The following is a 17,443-nucleotide window of genomic DNA, read 5'->3' as shown; positions in this document are numbered from 1 at the left end:
CAAACAAGCAAGCAAGCACATACTGTCCTTTGTCACAAGACAATGGCAAAATATCTAGCTTATATTCCTACTTGGGGCAGTTTGTGAAGATGAAGTTGATGATTGCGTCAGTGCTGACGTAGATTTCATTGAAGGAAGTTTGTTAACTGCAGAGCTCGATAGACCTATAAATTTAAAAAAAAGTTTAATTATTAGTTTAATTAAAGAGTTTAATTATTATATAAAACGACATCAAGTCTCAAGGTTTTATTTGTCAATTAAAATTTGTTTAAGGAGTATAGCTTATAGTAATAATTGTTTCCCATAAAGTTGATAAATCATGTCTCGACTTATAATGAAAAGAAGCGCAATAATATAATTTGTTGTTAGTTTTATGATGAATAGTCTTTAGATAACACAAACTTACCTTTGTTCATGATCGGATCCAAAAGAAGTCCGGCCGTGAATTGGACAACCACAGACCAGTGACCCTCCAGTAAGCTACTTTGAACGAATAATTTGAAATCAGGTAATGACATTTCACGACAGATGTATAAAGCACTAAAGTACTCTTGGAAGGTCTGGTGGCTAAAATAGAAGCGTTTCTGCCCTTCTAGGAGTGCATATTCTCTGTTTGCTCCCAATAGAGTAACGACAAGATCTTGAACTACCTGACTGGTGAGACTTTCTCTTTCAAGATCGTCTGTTGTAATTAATACGGTTCCTTTTTTTGTTGCATCATAGGCGATTTTGGAAAGTTTGATGACAATATCATCAGATATGGAATCTGCGTGTGTAGAAGTTTTAAGATTTAACAATACAGAGTGAAATATCCTGGTCATCGTGGATATATCATCCATTTGAGACGATCCAAGAGATGCTATCACGTAGAGTTGCAGCATCAGAGGGTTGTGGCATGTTAATGTTAAATGAGGAGTTTTTACTGTAAGATTGTTCCAAAGAATCTCGGATTGTTGTTGGTCGTTGACTAAGGCGTTGAATAACGTTTTCATGTTGCCAGATGTCAGATCACGAATGAAGTAAGTGCGTTTGGGTCGGCATCTTTTTGGAATATTAACCATGGCGTGTGGTCGAGAAGTGAATATCAAGTGACATTTTTTAAGAAATTTTCCCAAACAAAGATTCGAAACAAGTTCCGAATATTGAAGTGGAGTATTGTAGTTGGATTTTTTTACTTTTTCGTTTAAGTTCCAACTCACTTGATCAAATCCATCCAAAATAATGAAGCAGTTTTCCGGATTGGCTGTGATCCATTCAAAAACAGAATTCTGTTCTTGGTCGCTTAAGTTGTACTCGCAGTCACCCAGTAGAACCTCTTTTAACAAGAAATAGTCGTTGCAGTTGTTCATGTCCATAAAAGTCATCCTTAAAACAAGATGGTCGTCATTTCGAGAAAGTCGTCTTGCCAGGCGTTTCGATAGGGTTGTTTTTCCTGACCCAGGATATCCGATTACCGACACAAACCTGTTCTTTCGAATATCAGAAACCAATTGATCGATTGTTACTGCTCTGTCAGATCCAGATAACTCAATTCCTTGACGTTTGGGATTGTAATTGTCATCATCAGGAATGAACCTTCCTTGGTAAAAACCAACTTGAAGTATTTCAGGATAAATTTCTGGAATGTTCTCTGGAGAAACATCAACGTTAGAAACATCGACGTCATGCTTCGGGTGATAAAGTTTGCGAGTTGTTTTTTGAAGTTCTTTAAATTCTTTTGTTAAACCTGTAAATAAAAAATAAAAACATTCGGAAACATTATTTTTCAAAATGGCCACTTGCGTTGCTGTTAACGTTATTTGATTAAATTTTAGGTGATTTATGTTTTGACAAACTGGTGCTGTTTGTGAGCAGTGGGGCTGCAATGAATAGTGGAAGGGGGGACGAAGCCCGCCGCTGATTTTGCCAAAGACGACCGACTTGGCGGGGGGTCTGGGGGGTCTCCTTCCAGAAAAATTTGAAAAATCGCATTAAATTTGGTGCGTTCTGAGCATGTTTTTACCCCAAATTTTGAAAAAATGCTTTCAAACTTTGTTGAAAAGTTGATATTCCTAAGCTATATTTTTAAAAAACCTAACAGCATTCCTTTGGAGACAAACTTTACTAGTATTGAGCTTAGTCTTGACTAGCCTAGCCGTTGCATACAAGGTTCAAGTGATTTTGAGATGCCCTAGGCTGGACTAGCAATTCCTATAACCTGTTGAATACCCTAACTCTACAGCTAACGCTTCTACATTCATGGCTCATCGCTACTCTGCGAAATAAAAACTAACTTCAAAATGTCTGTAAAGTTATTTGGTTTGGTATAGGACAGTTTTCAGAGGCTCACAGGGCGGCCGCGACAAAAATCGTAATTGCTTGTACACACTACACAGTATTGACATAATTCGCGCCAAATTATTGAAAATTTTTCAACCGGAAGTAATGCTTTCAGTTAAATTTACCTTTGCATGTAGATCTAAAATACATTCTTAAAATATTACGTGTTATTTATATTAAAATTTCACAACAACGGTCTTAATTTTTATGTTTTTCCCACATCACTATATCCCTCCATTAGACTAATAGAATTTACCCTTCAGGACCTTTGGTACATATGTGTACCACAAAAGTTTAGCATTGTCTAGCAACATGTTTTTTAATTTTTTTTTATGGTTTTACTGATGAGATAAGTCAGATTAATCACTAAACATTGATGTAGAATAAAAATTATACTTTTTTTACATTTTTTTCTTGTTTTGTTGATCTTTCAAAGTTTACCGCTTCAAACCCTGACCAATTGACCAAACAAAACCAGTTAAAGCAAAGCTTAAACAAAATACAATTTCCAAATTTTTTTATTTATAAATAGATTATCTATTTAGGAAACGTTTAGAGACAAACACTTTTTGATAACTACAAGAAAATGATTAGACATCGTGGAAAAAGTTCATGGTACACATATGTACCAACGGTCCTCAAAGGGTTAATTATAAAATGTTACCATGTTTCCAGATTGAGCTATCACAAGATTTTGTAAATGACAACCAACTTTATTTCAGACTTGTCGTCAGTCAGCACGATTGACTTTATCAAGGAAGCTGAAACATTGGGGAGCAAATTTGTGCTTTTTTTAAACTTTGTATCCTGAAAATGTCTTCATTTCGTTCAATATGTTCCTGTGCTGTTCAATATTGTTGCTAAACTGGTAGTAGGCTATGCAACTGCATCAGCCACCTTAATAGTCAGTCGTGCTGACTGTACTGACTAGGCCACCACAAGATGTTGTCATTTAGAACATCTTGTGGTAGCCTAATCTAGTCTAACCTAGCCTAATCTACACAGATATGCTGATGAATTTTCATCAAAAAAGTTTGGGGTCATTTCACAACAAAATATGTACAACAAGTTTTAAAACCATTAGAATAGGCAATACATTTTAATTTGTTTTCTGAAATTGTTTAGAGCTTACTCTCTTGTTGCTCAGAGTGAGGAGATGACGTGGTTCGTTGAGATGAGCTTGGTGTTTGTGACGTCAGTTGAGGTGTTCCTTCTGAAAAAAAAAATCAATCTCCTTCGATTTCAAAGCCATGTTATCCTTCGTTGGGTTCACTAACTCACTCTTGATGATGTTGTTGATGTATAACAATTGTTAGAGTTCCCAATATGTGATGTGTGATAGTTGGGTACACACAAAGGTAGGAATCTGTTACTTTGAAAATAGCGCGCTATCGCTACCGTTACAATATGCATAAAGCGGCACTACCAGTTGATGAAAAGTAACGCACTGCCGCTACAAACTAAAAGTAGCGCGCATTGCCTCTAATTCTACGCGCTACTTTTGTCGTGAACTGACACTTGAAAGCTCCATTCAAGTGTCTTGCGACGTCAAAATGCCCTTGAAAACGAATAATATCACTTTCAGTACAACATTCGTTTACATTACAGTTTCCACGTCATTATGGGAGAACTGTTTCAGTGAAAGTTTATTCTGATGCTCCTGTGTTTCTCTTTTGTTTTAATCGATTTATTTCACTTCAAATTGGATATTAGCGTATAGCGGAAGTACGACTGAAGCAAGTGTAGCGCTCTTTCGCTACCGCTACGTTAGGACAAAAGTAACGTTGCTACTGCAGCTGCTACTCTAACAAAAATGTAGCACCGCTGTTGCTACCAAAAAAGTAACGCGCTAGTGGCGGCGCTGCAAAAGTAACGCTCTACTGCCCCACCTTTGGGTGCACAGGTGTTCAATCATGTAGTGTGCATTTCAAGAATTGTTGCAACAATTGTTAAGGTCTTGATCTAGACGTAGCTTCAATATATTCTTAATTGCAGTTAAATTTAAAATCTTAAAACAAAGTTAAACAGAGTTGAACTTGAACAATCTCAGCTGTGATAACGTATAATTATTTTAAGTCTATATTATATCGTAAAATAAACTTAGAATCATTGTCGCACTTGATCTTGTATTGAACTTACCAGGATTCGAAGACGATGATTGAGTGGAAGGATAGACATGCGATGGAGATGAGGATGGCAGAGATGCAGATTCTGCTGTTTTTGGAATTGTGTCTTGCAGTACTTCTCGATCAATTTCGGTTGGAGTAGCTGCAATATAACATTCATAATATTGCTTATTGTTTTTAGACTGTTTATGAAAGCATAAGTTACAAAAACAAAAAAGCAAATTATACAAATTATCTTCTGATTGAAGTAAGCCGCAAACCAAGCACATAGACCTCATGTAAAATCAGCCGCAATACTTGACGCACAGCACTTTATAGTTTTTTATCAAAACTATGTATTTATATCAAAGCGATGATTAAGACGAAATGATAAAAACAAGTTGATAACAAACTTACTTTGCTGTTGCACGTGCTGACGAGATGAGGAACTTGATCTGATGGATGATTGTGAATAATTGGTTTCATCTGCTTCTGATGAGCCTTTTAATAATTTATGACAAAACTTAACTAATGGAACTGAAATTGTAACTAAAATGTTATTTAAAAACATTTAACTTTAACATTTCTTTTCCTTTAGAGTTTAATTTGATTTGAAGTTGTTTTGCTTTGAAGTCGGTTGCTCTGAGAACTGAACGAGTAATTCTGTATGTGCCTACAATTTATGTTAGTAACAAAATGTTAAAAACAAGTTGATAACAAACTTACTTTGTTGTTGCACGTGGCGAGATGAGGAACTTGATCTGATGAATGATTGTGGATAGCTGGTTTCATATGAAGATGCTTCTGACGAACCTTTCAATAATTTGTGGTAAAACTTAACTCAAGGAACTGTGGTTGTACTTATTGCTGATAAACATCAAATTTTAATATTATTATTTATGTTATTGTACTGTATTTTGTTGTTATTTGGTATTATTATATTTTTTATCATTATTTTTGATTTCTTAGCTCTTTATGTTTTAACCCCATCTTGATACGAGCTGTTTTCGTACGTGGAAAGCACGTCACGGGCTATCTTAGCTCCTTGGTAATTAATCGCTAATAACGGGAGCTATGAAAATTACAGAGTCAAAATATTTTACAAGATAATAGCCATCTGTATTGGGCGTATAGAAATTAAGTTTTTACCCAACAAATTTATTGAAACAAAGTGTTTGAGATGAAAAAATGTCAGAAAGTCGGTTTTTATTCTACTTTAGCAAAAATAGCTTCAAAATTGAAATTTTTAAATTATATCATAGAGTAATGCTAAACTAAACAAAAAAATTACTTTTGCTCATAAATATAAGGCATTTTTGGGCGTTTTCACATTTCAAAGTATTGTAATTGCACTAACATTTATATTGTACTAACATTAAACTATATACTATAGTATATACAGTATATCTAGCATTGCACGAAAATGTCTAGAAACCTGAGACGAAATGCTTATTGTGAAGGGCAGGAAGGTAGAAAAATGACCAGTGCAGGTTTAGAAATTTCGCAAAGAATAAAAACTAAAAGTCAAGAAATGTCACATTTCTAAAATATTTCCTTCTGTGAAATATTTTACTGCTAGTGTGGGGCCTCCTTGTAGAACCCATGTCGCTACAGATAGGGTTAACAGACTATTTACTTGGAGAAGTACCAGCATAACATTCATTCATCATTATGTGACAATCACATAACGTACTGTTGTTGTAACTACGCTTCAGGTCATGTGTGTCAAACACCCTACCTCGGTCATTTAATTTTTTCAACATTTGTTAACTCGCAGAATGATATTGAATTCCTTTTAAAACCTGGCCGCCGAAAACCTGTTGCACCATAAACATCTTTTAATTATAATAACAATCTAGCTGATTGGTAAGGTCTGCTGCATGGCCGAGTTGTGAGAGCACTGGCAAGACACTCAAATGGGTAGTTCGACACCGCTCAAGAGCATGTTGCTGCGTCTTTGGCAGGACACATAAAGGTGTGCCTGAAAGTGGTCACGAATATTGGCTTCTTTGCCTTCCTGCCCACTTAATCTAAATCTTCAACCACCGGGAGAAAACCTGGGTACGAATAATATTATTATAATGAAGTATATTTTTATATGGCATTGCAGAATGCGTTGCTCATCAGCGCTGAACAAAGCAGACATTAATCAATATTAAACTGAAAAAAAACTAGCATAAAATAATTATGTTTATTTTTAAATTATATTTTGTTAAATGCGCTGCAAATGTGATAAAAATTGCTGTTAAAACTATCTACTGTATTACACGGCATTTAACATAATCCATTAAAATTGAACATAAACTATAAGCTACAAACGTTTGCCTCAGGCGCTTCTTATTTACTCAACGTCTTTTCTTGATGCGTCATGATGCGTCTTTGCCTCGTGTAATTTAAACGCCATGTGATGTGCCTTTCTCCTATGCTCTGCCGTTTCATTTTGCATTTCGCTTTTCAATTCAGTGTTTAGATCAGTTATTCATTTTTATTGTAGATATGATAAGCAGTTATTTTTGTTACTTGATAAGGGCTAACGTGTGCATGGCCGAAAACGTTTGTAGCTTATAGTTTATGTTCAATTTTAATGGATTATGTTAAATGCCGTGTGGTTTCTTGGTTGTATATGTCTGTGGTTGAAGAAAGTGACCTCTTTATCAAAATTGTATCTACTGTATTTGTATCTAAATTGAATAAATGTCAATATGTGATAACGCTTCAACTGTTCTGATAGAACCTTTAATGCTAGGTTAGACCTGTTCAAAATTGAAAATTTTTTACATTTTTTAGCCTCTCACCATTGTTTCCCATAATTTCGACCATGAGAAATCAGATAATAAAACAATTTTTCTCTCAGATGATGGAGTAATCGGCCGTGGCCTAAACATTTTCATTTTAGCTTAAATCACCCCTTTTTGAATTGTTAAGCCATGGTTTTGACGGTTGAACTCTTTATTTCAACTAAAAACACTTTCATCTAATGCCTTACAGATAGCTCTCATGTGAAAAATCAACTTTTGGAAATTTAACATCATTTTAAAAAGTGTGAAGATTAAGAAGATTTAAAGGCAGCACTTAGCGCCACTAGTGGTTAAAACGCATTTTGGTCATTTCAGGCAACCTATACACATCTTTTGAAATTTTTCAATGGGTCTAGTCTGACAGAAAAAGACCTCAGATTTGTATTTGACGATGACGTAAAGGTGACGTCATAAAATTTATGGTGACGTCGTCCTAAAATTTTTAACTTTGACAATAATGATTTATTAAAGGGCAAGAGATTGCTCATTACTCTGTAAGACAAGACAATAAAGTTAGTAGGCTACATTGCGTTATTAAGTGTCGCTTCACATTTGAGTTTTTCTGATTTGAGGTTTTCATATTTCACGCTTGTAAGTCTTCCTACAAAGCCGGTTGATTATTACGTCGACCACAAAGATTTATGGAATAGCAGCATCCGTTCGGAAGGGAGAATGAGAGTTTAAAGAAATAGCGAATAAAAAAATGTTTTAAAAAAAAGAAAAATTGCTAAAAAGCATTGATCCAACAAGATCGAAATCGCTTGTTTAACATTTTTTTTTTAAAACATTTTTTTTTATTCAATATTTTTTAAACTCTCATTCTCCTTTCCGGTATTGATTCCGTACATGGTATTGCACTGACTCTCGTGAAATTAGATTTATTTGTATTGATAATTTTTCGAATTTATGCTTTTGGAAATAATCCGTTAAAATTCGAGAGGGGCTATTGTTAGGTTTTATATGACTGTGCGTAGTTTATCTCAAAAATATGATTGTTGTTAAGGTTGTAAGTGGTTGTGCATAGTTGTGCAAATACAGATACCGTAGTTTGTGTTAATACATACAAAAGTAAACTATAAAATAAACTTTGTATCAGTTTGTATCCTCTGGGGATCCTTCTCTTGTATCATGGGCCAATCCTATAGATGTTTGCTGGTACACCCCTTCATTTTCTATAAAATAAACGATCTTCTTTGCAAAACATGTCTCAGCAAAAACAACATCTCACCTGCAGGATAATAATTGTGTTGGTGGAAAATGAAAGATCGATTGTCTGTTGGATTTTGAACAACCGTTTCAGCAGACAGTATGGTGTTTTCAGCTTGTCCTATATGCCCAACATGAACTGATGGTCTAGAAGACAAACCACTGCCAGAAGCCACTGACCGTTCCTGAAAAATACGAGTTTGAAAAAAATAGTTTAAACGGTTAAAAAAATAGCGAATCAAACAGACAATTATCAAACCCATCCAGTTTTTTCCATGTGGGATATAAGAATTTAATCTTTATGATGGCACAAAGCAATTTCTCAAAACAACAACATACTGTAAAAGGTTTAGAATAAGTCACAAAGGGGGCGTGGGGTCACATTATAAAAACCACAACATCGAGAGGCCACTGCTAACCGCAAGATTATTATCCAAGAAACGCTGGCATTGTGCTTATTTATTGAACAACGATTCGCTGCAGATGTTGACTGACCTCAGCATTTCTGCTCATACTCCTTCCAGTCGCCATTCTGCTCACTTTTCTGCTCGGAGTTTGACCTTCCACGTTCTCCATAGTATCTGGAAAGTAAAAAAATGGATTTACAATAAAAAAAGAATAATCAAGATACCTTAACATGTAATTTACAATATCGAGATGGCAACCAAACATACGATTTCACAATGTATATAATAACGACTTGTTTTAGTCTGATGCTGCGAGTTCGCTGTGGCAATAGCGAATTACGCTGGCTTTCGGAACACATTTCCCTAGTCATGCAATGTGGTGTTAAAGTCAGTGAGTTGTTCTTTAATGCGGATCTTTTGTTTGGCTTGAGGCTGCTGTCTGAGTTTCTGTGTTACTAAGTGTTATTACTGTGAAATTTTGTTGAATCGGTTGATTAATAGATTAGGTGACGTAGTTCATCCCTATTGGCACAGTTGTTAATTTCTGGATTCTGTCTTCTTATGAAAATGGCTTCTTTGAAGCGTAATTGTACCGCGTCGCTTTCTCTGGCAATGATTGTAAATTCAAAGTCGGCGCGGCACTGTTGTTGATGATCAAAGACCGAACTTTTAACTGAGCTAAGGTGTTCTTTCAGGCGGGAGTGGAGTAGGCCAATCGTGGTGCCTATGTAGCTTTCCCTGTATTTCTTGCATATGATCGTGTAGACAGTTCTTGGTGGTACAAATGTCGTCGTCCTGTAGACGGCAGTTTTGTAGCCGGCAAGGTTCGGATTTTAGTGGTTTTTGAAGGGCGTTCCGAAGGTTTCGTCAGCGTCGAAAGAGGCGGACTGGCAAATCCATAAAAACAAATTTAAAATGTATTGAGTTATATTATGTCTGGGTGGGTTTGTCTATTTTGCTGGTGTCGTCGTCATCTGGATGGTTGCTTAAAAAAGTTCTTGGGGTATCCATTGTTCTCGATCGTCTTCTCAAGTTTCGTCAGTTGTGGTGTTGCCCTGTTGAGTGAGGAACATCTATCTTTTCTTTTCTGTATTTCGTTTAGGAGTATTGGTCTTCTTGGTACCATTGGTGGGTATAGGGCCGAGTCGAAGCGTGGGAGTAGTTTTGTCTTTGCTTTTTTCTGGTAGAACTCGTGGCGGATTGTACCGTCTCTGTCGAGCTTTATAGTGAAGTCCAGAATCTTTGTAGTGAAGTAAACAGAGTCCAAAAATCAACAACAGTGCCAAAAGGGAAGAACTACGTCACCTAATCTACTAACCAACTGATTCAACAAAATTTTACAGCAATACCGCCTAACAACACAGAAAATCCACCGACAGCAGCCTCAAGCCAAACAAAAGAGCCGCATAAAAGAACGAATCACTGACTTCAACACCATTCGTCATAGGAGCCAGCTCAGTGGCCGAGTGGTTTCACCTTCGGCTCTGGTGCTGGTAGGTCTGATATCGATTCCAGGTCGCGCCAAACCGAAGACTTCAAAAACGGTACCGATTGTGTTCTTTCTTACATAAAGCAGTGAGAATAAATCGGGTAATATTGTGATAACATCGTAAACCTGATATAAAATTAAACATGAGTGATGTCGCTAAAATACCTTAGCTGTTGTAGAGCGACAATAAATAAAACCATAACATTATTATTCGTCATAGGAGACCAGCTCAGTGGCCGAGAGGTTTCGCCTTCGCCTCTGGTGCTGGTAGATCTGAGATCGATTCCAGGTCGGGTCAAACCGAAGACTTCAAAAACGGTACCGATTGTGTTCTATCCTGCATAGCGCAGTGAGAATGAGTCGGGTAATAATGTGAAAACATCGTAAACCTGATACAAATTAAAAATGAGCGATGTCGCTAAAATACCTTAGCTGTTGTAGAGCGACAATAAATAAAACCATAACATTATTATTATTCTTCGTCATAGCACATGACTAGGAAACTGCGTTCCGAAAGCCAGTGTAATTCGCTATTACCACAGCGAACTCGCAGCATCAAGCAACACCAGGTTGTTAATATCTATACGTTGTGAAGGAAGCAACGATCATGTCTCTAAAAGCAGAACTCAAGCAATTGCAATTAAACATACGATTGTTATCAATATCGACATCATGGTCAAGGAAAAGCATTAAATCAAGTTTGATATCGATAATTTTCACACTTGGCAGTGGAAATAGTCGGCAGTGGAAACACAGTGAAAGTAGATCTCGGTAATCAGGCTTGTGTCGGTCTGGTTTATAGCCCCTACAAGTATGCGTAACTGCCAAGAATAACCTATCAAGGCTTTCTCAATCCGAGGATAAAGATTCAAACCAACAAAAAAGCAACTAAAGGTGGTTACAATAAGGAGAGATGCCTTATTTGGCAACAAATTTTCAATTTTAATTTTAGCATCTGATATTCAGATGCAACAGAATATTATTAGATCCTTGGTAGCCTATATATTTTTTTAATTTTTCAAATACTTTATTACAATGCAAACTGGACTGAAAGAAGTTCGTTAAATTGTCTTCCTTTAGAACAATTCAAAACCAAACGGTATCCTATAGAAGATTGTGGTAATTTTAGGCAGAACAAAATCCCGGTAATTATAAAGTTAAATTTGAGGTACACAAATTGATGCTACAATCATAGTGGTTGCAAATTTTTATTCTCTTGGAGTAAAATGTAGCAACACATTTCAAAATGTGATATAATTTATGTGTAAAATATCAAAAAAGTCATGAGTATCAAAGTAGACTAATCTACATATCATAGAAACCCTCCAAGCAAACTTACCAGGATTGGTTGACAAGTCACCTTCATCCTTCACTTCTTCATTTTGAACAACTGTTCTGGTTCGTTTGCGAGACATTTAGTATTTAGTTTAAGAAACTTGACAAAAGAACAGATTTAAAGCTAACTATCTGTAATTAATGCTGCAAAACGCAAATGTGATTGATTTTAACGATGCTTTCCTCAAGAAAAATATGGCGAATCAAGCAATGATAAAGTTCCAAGGTGCAAACCAACATAACCTTTATCTTCAATATAATATATTCCACTGACACTAATTAATTTTCATATTTGTTTGGCGTAAAACCAGCTTCAACAAAACCAGCTTGTTTAACAACAAATGATACAATCTCATTCACGAGGGATTCATAAATTATTGTTCTAAATCCAACTTATTTTCATCACTAAGACCACAAACAGCGCAGTTTAATTCGGTTATTTTGTTTTGCCTTTCATTAGACTGCAACCCAGACCTCAAACTCGTCGATTGTGCAGAGGAACACTCAGCAACTCGGGTTTTATAGCGGAATGGTCACGTGAGTAAACCGTATGCAGAAAAAATGGAAACTTCTTTGTGAGCAACAAGCAAACCTCCAGCAATAAGCGATTTAGTTTATTGCGTTACATCGTTGGCACATGTTGAATCAACGTAAATAAAAATATTAAGGTTTTGCTTGATAAAGAGTCAACTTCTTTTGCCTTTGCTTGCCATCTTCACTTTCATTGAGACTTGAGAGGAAGAGTAGAATATAGTTGACATACAAAATTTATAAAACGATATAAAGTTGAATGTTGTTTTAGAAAAACACAAATTTTATTGCATTTCAATACTATTGATCGCAAATCAATAATAAAAGGTCAGGATTGTTGACTGTGGTTTGCTAGTCTTTAGAGAACAAGGGAGTTGACTCAACAATTGACGCAGTTCGTACGAGGGCTGATACACTTCATACAACAATCTCAGCCTTTTCTTATTGTTAAAAAGAATACTATTCTCCTGTTTGGTGTCGCAATACTCACTGCTGCAACATGAATTTCGGCCAATAGCCTTGTGTCTTTGATTCCCTCATGGGAGAAATTTCGAACTTGTCTCGTTTGCAGCCATCATCACTAGTGACACATGTTCTAGCAATAACATCTCGTTTTATTATTCTTGGGATGCATTCTTTATGAATTGCAGCTTGCTGCTTGCATTGTACAACCACACATTATGTTAGATTTGCGTTGTGTGGCGTTAGATTAACCATGGCTGCCTAAAGATGCGGCCTGATTTGTCACATTTCGTAGAAATTTTGAGAATTTGCCAACTTTGGGCGACTGTTTAAATGAATTTTTCTAAAAATTATATTTTTTGCCCTCCTTACTGTTTTCCCCAGATGACACAATAGGTTTTAACATCATCAGCTGTTGAAAAATAAAGACAATTTGATTTCGAAGAGTTTAGTCAGACTGTTAATTTTTCAATATCAGTCTGATTGAGCGTTTTTAATTTATTTTTTCTCATTTGCTACTGTTTCCCCAAGGCAACAAAAAGCTTTTATATCAGAGACAGCAAAAACTATAAACATTTCAGAAAATGTCAGTCAAACACTAGCAGTAGCGGTAGCCGGTAACCAAAACTTGCCAAATGTTACAAATCAGGTCACATCTCCAGGTGGCCATGGATTAACGCAGTGCTTGGTATTGCTTTGTGATTGTGGACGACAATTTTCAAATTGTAATGTTAAAATTATTATCTGCTTTAGTTGTTCAGCAAAAGCGTTCATAAAGTTTCAATTAATATTCTTCAAAAACCTGTGCTGCCATGTTTCAAAAAAATTTGAAATGTTGACAAAACTGTGTTTGTGGCAGTCGGTTGGAACTAAAACAATTGCGGTTTTGATCAACAGGTTATTTTTAGTACTATTATGTCCAACATGTCTTAACCAACATGCCTTAACCACTTGGCCACTTTTCTAGACAACAGCATAAAACAACAACTTCATGCTAAAACTTCAACTAATCTTTTACCAATCATGAGAGTCTACTTCTACACTCATTGTGGTTGTTACAAAATACTGCTTACCTTCACCAGGGGTGTGATAAACTTTGTGGGCCTAGTAGCTGATAGAAAAGTGGCCGAGAAAAACAAACTGGCAACTCTACTCTCTTTAATGCCAAATATTTAGTATAATGAGAATCGCTGTCACAATCAAGACTTTCTCGTCTTCCAAAGTTTGGGCCTTTGCAGAACTTTACTTCCAAAAACAAGTTGCTCATTTTTTAACTTGCGTATTTATTCTTGATAGCAGAATCTGCAAACAATCTACAGAACATATTAAATCATGTTGTCAATAAGTGTAAAGCAATGGGTTTAGAGTTAAATTCAAGTACAGCAGAATGCATGACGGTATTAAAAAAGAAAACTTATCCAAATTGCAGCCTAACACTCAATGGTGTTACAGTGAAACAAGTTGATAAATTTAAATATCTTGGGTACATTATAACTTCCGATGGCAAAAGTGTCAGTGAAATTAAAAAGAGAATCGCCATAGCAAAGGATACTTTCAGTAAAATGAGCACAGTCTTCAGGAATCGCAACATGACAATAAAGACCAAAATAAAAGTTTTAAAAGCATATGTAAAATCAATTCTAACCTACGGATGTGAATGCTGGACAATAAGTAAAGATATGAAGAAAAGACTAGAGGCTGCTGAGATGTGGTTTCTCAGAAGGATGTTGAGGATATCTTGGACTGAAAGAAAGAGTAATGACGAAGTTGTGAAACTGGAAAAAGCAAAAAAGAGATTAATAACAACAGTTAGAAGGCGCCAGATGCAATTTGTAGGTGATATTCACAGACATGGAGATTTGGCACTATTGGGGATGATGCAGGAAAAAAGAAGCAGATTGAGGTCGACAAAGATTAACTTATTTAAACAGCTTGAATCAACCACAAACACAACAGTCAAAACGACCGATTTTATACGAATGGCGAATGACAGAGAAATTTGGAAGACCATGATCGCCAACGTCTGTATCAGATCAGGCACATAATCATCATCATTTATTCACAAATTGTTTTTATTTGTTGCATCATTTAGCAAGAAATCTGGTTGCTTTTGATTTTTGGCACACTAAAGCCGCCATTTTGTTTTATTTCCACAATGACCATATCCTCGCATGTAATGGGGAAAAGTTTGAACCTGACACTGAGCGTTGAAATCATACTTGAACAACTATAGGAAATAAATAGATACTGTTACAAGTCACGTGAGTTTAATCTGTAAAGAAATTTCGTGTGAGGTCAACACATTTCACAACAAGTTTACAAATTAATACTCTTGCAGCTTGCTATTAAGTAACTTGAAATAAGTCATAAGTCTGGTGGAACAGGAAGAATTAAGGAACCAAGATATTTTTAATTTCTGGCAGGTTGGAGCTGAGATGAGTTCACGATGAACACGACTCTATATTAAAACAATGGAATGAAATCAGGCACCTGAACCAAAGTGATACAATCATGTTTGCCTGTTTGGGCAACTTCAGTGGATTTGATGACGTTGTACTTCATTTAAATTGCCGACCAATGTGGCGTTATAGAGGTCGTGAAAGGCTCTTTGCTATTGCACATTCGGCATTTTCAAAGTTGAAAAGAATTATTCATCAGAAGACGTTGTTGTCTACAACTCGCTGTAAATTCTTAGGCAGAAATCTTCCGCATACATGCAACACTGTAATTGTGTCTGTAGTGCAGTCTTAAAACGACACCGGATAAAATTAAATTCTTCAATTGCCAACCATCAAGATGTTAGACATAATCTTATCCTTGTTAACAAATCGGTTCAAATTGTATTTAATTTGTTCATATAAAGAATGACAATATTGCTAGGCTTCTATGTGTGGGAAATCAAACAGCTGCAAATCATTCAGAACGACAATGATAACTTAGCCACCTTCGTACCTCCAAACGCAAACATTAATAACTCCGCTATAAGTACAATCTGTTCAAATCGTAACTTACAACTTCTAAATTGCTTCCTCATTGTTTGCAGGGCTCTTATGATCTCAACAATGTAGCATCGTACCGGACAATAATAGCTCGGTAAATGGTCGGCGACGTTGAAGTGCAAACAAGTTTGTGACTTTGCTAAGTGGAAGGTTCTTCAATCTGTTGGTTCATGACAAGATTAATTTGGGCAACATATCAACGAACAATGTGTGTGATGTCAGGACTACATACAGCGACCTTCAAATTGTTTGATGACACTGGTTCTTGTAAATTGCCAACCTGATAGCGGATGATGTTTTTGCAGAATTGGCCAAAGTAGAAAAATCAATCATCATATAACACTGAAGTGCTGGTAGGACAAAATGTTGATCATCTGTGACGTGTGGTAGATGGTGGAGTCATAAAGCAATTTGTTAGAACAATGACACGTTTTATATGACAAAAATGTTGCTACGTGGCCTTTTGGCACATTACGTGTGTTTTTTGTTATTAACGAAGTGTTCGCTTTAAAATGTTTTTTATCATGATATTTTGGTTCAGAGTGTCTTCTAGATTCTATCACGACTTTGCGCAATTCAGAGTTGTCATGTAGTCCGCATATGATTATTATTTTGCGGAGGAATTACCCTTCAACTACCTGAACAACTGCGTTGCTACCCAAGTTGCTTCTCAACATCAGCTTTACACGTCAGCTGCGTCGCATGTTTCCATGGAGTCGTTCGGTCGCCATGGTAGTACTCATGTTTTTCAAAGGTAAAATAAACTTATCGCAACACACAAGGTAATAAAACTTATGCTAACCAAGCAATATGACATTCTTATTATTATAATCGCTTTAGCGTGGGTATTAGTTTCCATTAGTGTTGCCAAATAGATAGTTTGGTCTCCAATGTAGCGAAATTTGGAAAACTATTCAAAATCTTTAGAAAAAATAAATAAACTGCAAAACAGTTCTAGATTTTGGTAAGCTGGGACGTGCAAGAAGATCTGCTCTGGAAGCCTGGTCTCAGGAGCGGAAGATTTATTTTAGCGATCAATTTCAACTGGACAGATAAACTTTTAGAGTCGATTTGTTGTGAAATATAAAGTGTTGGTGAAATAAAATTGCGTTTGAGAAATTTTCAAAGCAGTCGTGGACAAATGTATTCGGCAGCATCTGACAACGTTGTTTTTCATCACAAAGACGACGAATTAAAAACCGCCGCCGCGTTTGGTGCGCTGCTAGTTGGCCTAGACAACTGTGAGGTCACTAGGTGTGTGTTCACTCTGTGAATTGAAAATGTGTGCAGTGCTTGCGATTCAATTTCCTTCACAAGTGCGCTTTCTACACTATTGTGACGCACAATCACTTGAGAACGTGCTTATAAGTTGACTCGAATAGACTTTTTTTTAGTCATGACTCGAATGCATGACCCAATATCTTCAACCACTAGACATAAGTCTAACTACGAAATAATTTGAGACTTTATAGATATTTCGCCAATGTCAGCAATATCAAACTTGAGTAACCGTATCGTGGCGCTTTAATGCTTTGCTTGAAGTTGTACATGGGATTGCCTTCTCCTTTACGCAACCGAGATACAAAATAAGAAATTACAAAATCTCCCAAACTAGTTCATCATTTTCATTCACAAAACCAGGGTGGGAGATGTGATTGTCTATTAAGCACAAACGCAAGTGTCATGATGAACTGAAAACCGATTTCAACTTAAAATTTTACTTAAATACTATGGCCTGTTTTTGACGAGACACTTCGCAATAAAGTGCAAAATAAAAGTTTATTTAAAAAAA

The 17,443-nt window shown here is 36.1% G+C and overlaps 2 protein-coding genes across 16 annotated transcripts in view; both read right to left on the bottom strand.

Moving 5' to 3' along the window:
- Positions 1 to 17,443, bottom strand: part of LOC145788218 (uncharacterized) — a 624,890-nt gene that overhangs the window by 381,981 nt on the left and 225,466 nt on the right. The gene's annotated exons all lie outside the window — the stretch shown is intronic.
- On the bottom strand, positions 55 to 11,739 carry LOC145765591 (uncharacterized). The gene is made up of 10 exons (XM_082577427.1): positions 11,664 to 11,739; positions 8,924 to 9,009; positions 8,451 to 8,613; positions 5,151 to 5,237; positions 4,842 to 4,925; positions 4,459 to 4,587; positions 3,452 to 3,532; positions 1,200 to 1,726; positions 407 to 944; positions 55 to 164 (listed from the first exon to the last, which is right to left on the bottom strand). The coding sequence occupies exons 1-10, from the start codon at positions 11,737 to 11,739 to the stop codon at positions 55 to 57; spliced, it is 1,881 nt and encodes a 626-aa protein (XP_082433553.1).

This window comes from Aplidium turbinatum, chromosome 2 (assembly GCF_918807975.1).
Source record: "Aplidium turbinatum chromosome 2, kaAplTurb1.1, whole genome shotgun sequence".
NCBI lineage: Eukaryota > Metazoa > Chordata > Ascidiacea > Aplousobranchia > Polyclinidae > Aplidium > Aplidium turbinatum.
The sequence above is the reverse complement of the archived record's forward strand: the minus strand, read 5'-3'. Positions and strand labels throughout refer to the sequence as shown.